General features: G+C 40.1%; 1 protein-coding gene across 5 annotated transcripts in view; it reads right to left on the minus strand.

Moving 5' to 3' along the window:
* The window catches only part of znf385c (zinc finger protein 385C), a 190109-nt gene that overhangs the window by 2906 nt on the left and 184047 nt on the right, over positions 1 to 3156 (minus strand). For all 5 annotated transcript variants that reach the window (XM_014023061.1, XM_014023054.1, XM_014023037.1 and 2 more), the window contains one exon: positions 1880 to 1969. In XM_014023061.1, the coding sequence (XP_013878515.1) occupies positions 1880 to 1969 (90 nt within the window). The remainder of the gene's footprint in view (positions 1 to 1879; positions 1970 to 3156) is intronic.

Here is a 3156-nt window from a genome sequence, read left to right on the forward strand (position 1 = left end):
TTAAAGGCTAAACTTTAACACTAAAAACCATTTCCTCTCCTCGGATCACTAATAAAATGTGTTCAGAGACGCCAAATGTGCTTCAGCTGTGATTAATTCTTATCATCTAGTCTYGAAGGTTTTTAAAGTTAGCTCAGATGAGTTTGAGAGAAAGATGCTACTTTAAGAGGCTACTAGCATGATGTAATCATCCTTGTATTAGTAGCATTGATCACATATTTGCAAACGAATCGACCGGAAAACTGCTAAAGTTAGCTTTTTTAGTTTTAAGTATAAAAATCACCAAGGAGCCACATGTGGCCCCWTGTTGCAGACCCCAGGGCTWGCCAAATGAGGGTTCAAGTTTTGCCTCTTCCTCCACTGTCTCTGCTCRATAACAGACGTCACGGTTTATAATTTACTACAAATAACTTTACGACAGAACATCACTACTCTAACGACAAGACTGTCCGTTTAATAGTTTGTTTTCATTTCACGAAGCAGCAATTCAAAAACAAAACATTTCACAGGCACAAAACACAAGCTGCTGTCTGTTGTGACATTTAAAAAATCTATACGGACATAGAAGCTGGCAGAAACACAAGTCGACTGAATAATTGAAGCTATTCAGGCTGGAGTCAGCCGACAGCTCAAACTAAAGTTCTGTCTTAAAGCTGCTGCAATCAGCCCACCCCCACCCCCACAACTCCCACTTTTCATAACGTGTCCGACTTAATCAGCGTCAGGTCTGTTGTCGTAGATGTCCGCTCTGYTCTGTACCCTGGGGGGGCGAAGCGGAGGGGGGGGGGCTGGTGGTTCTGCTGCTCTACCTGCCCCAGGCTCTCTGTGTTTGCATATGGAGGACATACAGCCAAATATAAATCACTGCAAATGGAACAAATCTCTGCAACCATGTGGTCCTGACTGAACTGTCGTATCTGAATGGGGGAAAAAAAAGTCTTTGAAACATAAGAACTTCAGAAAAAAAAACATTTTTTTTCAGTTATAGAAGTTTTGAACACTTATTCCTGAAATGAACCTTCAAAGTTGCATCAATGTTCTAACAGTGTTTCCCAAAGTTGGGGTCRGGACCCAAAGTGGGGTCCCAAAACATCAAGGTGGGGTCCTGAAAAGATTTTCTGAATTAATTACATTTTTGCCTCAGTTGTTACAAAGGAGTGAGGTTAGTGTATTTGAAATGGATAAATGTAGTATAAAAATATTGTTACTATGCCCATGTTTWGTTGACCTGATACAAATGTTTATCATCCAAACATAGTTGTGGGAACAGGTTTCTGCTGTTATTTTGTGGGTCAAAAGCTGAAAAGTTTGGGAACCACTGCACTTTAGTTCCCAAAGTTGGGCTTGGGACCCAATTATGGGTCATGAAGCACCTTGGATAATCTCCAGAAATCAATTTAAAGGGTAATAAAATAATTGCTGATGTAATATTTTCTCTATAAATATTACAAAAACACAAAATAACTATAAATAAGTATTTATATTTGTGTACAAACTGTTTAGATTGTCAAAAAGCCTGTGTTTTTAGGGTTATTAATGAAGTTCATGTACTCAGACCAGTAATATTTGGGGTCACAAGTTTAAGCCATGGATATTTTGTGGGTCAGAAGATAAAAAGTTTGGGAACCACTGTTCTAACACACGAAAGCTGTGSTTGTAATTAACTGGAGATAATTAAAGACAGACTTGACGTAATTCGTGTATTATTTTCAGAGACAAAAATAAAGCTATATCTTAAACATCTATCATTTCTATCAGAGCTCAAAAAAGAAAAAAATAATCAGAGCCACCCCTTGAGAATAAGAATGATTTCTTCCGTCTCTCCGCTGGCTCTCCGGCACGCAGCCGGCTCCAGTCCCCACCCTCTCCTGCCACTGACCTGCGAGGAGAAGGAGGTGAGGTTGCACTGGGTGAAGGCTTTCTTCATGGCGGTCACCGCCACGCCCGCGTAGCCGCTCCACCTCAAGTTCTGCAGGAGGAGGAGGAGAGGACAGGTGCACATGTGACAGGAGGAAGAGAAGTGCTGATTCAGGCTGGACTGTGGAGGGGGGCAGGTCTAATTTAGTCCTGTCTCAGGGGGAGGGGGGCTCACTGAGTATAAAGGTGGGTTTAAGCTGCAGAGTCCTGCTTCCTCATAAAAATACACCAAGGAAACTCCTAAAATATCATTTATCAGTTAACTGCACCTAAAATTAATAAATCATTAAACTCAGATGTATTCCAGCTTTGTGCAAAAGTTTTAAACCTTTCCAAAGGGGTTTTAACGGTGACTCAGCATTCACACTGCTGCACGTTCTTCCTCATTCTTTGGGCTAAGAATCAAAACATTCAGCTCATTAGGGAATAGCGCGCCATGACATTTGGTTTTTGTAACTCTTATACTTTTCAAAATATTTGACTTTGTTAGAAAGAAAATCCCCCACAGAAAAACATCGGGAGCTCTTCAGTTCCTTCAAAAACACTGCCGTCTGTGAAATCTGCTTCAGCGTACTGCTTCTATTTTGGTCTTTTTTATGCTGCGGATCTCTTTTTCAAGGGAGGCCTGAAGGCAGCCTAATCATGCATGTTTTTGGACTGTGGGGGGAAACCAATGTAACTGGAAAAGCCCCTCATACAAACACGAGTAGAACGTGCAAACTCTGCAGAGAAAGACCCCAGGCCTAACCTGCGGCTCGAGCCGTTCTCGCTGTGAGGCAACAGTGTGAACCGTTAATCCACCGAGCTGAGTCCGARTCATTTACTGTACGTCAAGTTTTCAGCTGAAATCTCTGAGAAGCATTTTGACACAAGAAATTACTACTGTAAGTGTGACAAACTGTGTCTCTTTAATAGTTTTTATGGATTTGAATAATAAAATAAGAACAAAGTGTGTTTTTGTGAGAAGCTGATTGTTATAAAAAAAGTATCTGCTAAGTTTGCGTGTCCACAAAAAAACTGGCTTCAAGCGCAAAGACAAATAAGTGAACCTTGAGAAAGCCTGAAAAAAATATTGATCAAATGAACTTCAAAGAATAAAAACTTTCGGTCCTCAAAAGCAAAATATAAAGAAATTAAAGTAGTATTTATTGAAAAAATAAATGCAACAACTTTTTTTAAATTAAAATTCTTTAGTGTTGAGAAATGATGAAGCTGCTGGCATTTTGGTCAAATCTGGAT

Source organism: Austrofundulus limnaeus, unplaced genomic scaffold (assembly GCF_001266775.1).
Source record: "Austrofundulus limnaeus strain Quisiro unplaced genomic scaffold, Austrofundulus_limnaeus-1.0 Scaffold4, whole genome shotgun sequence".
In the NCBI taxonomy this organism is placed as follows: domain Eukaryota; kingdom Metazoa; phylum Chordata; class Actinopteri; order Cyprinodontiformes; family Rivulidae; genus Austrofundulus; species Austrofundulus limnaeus.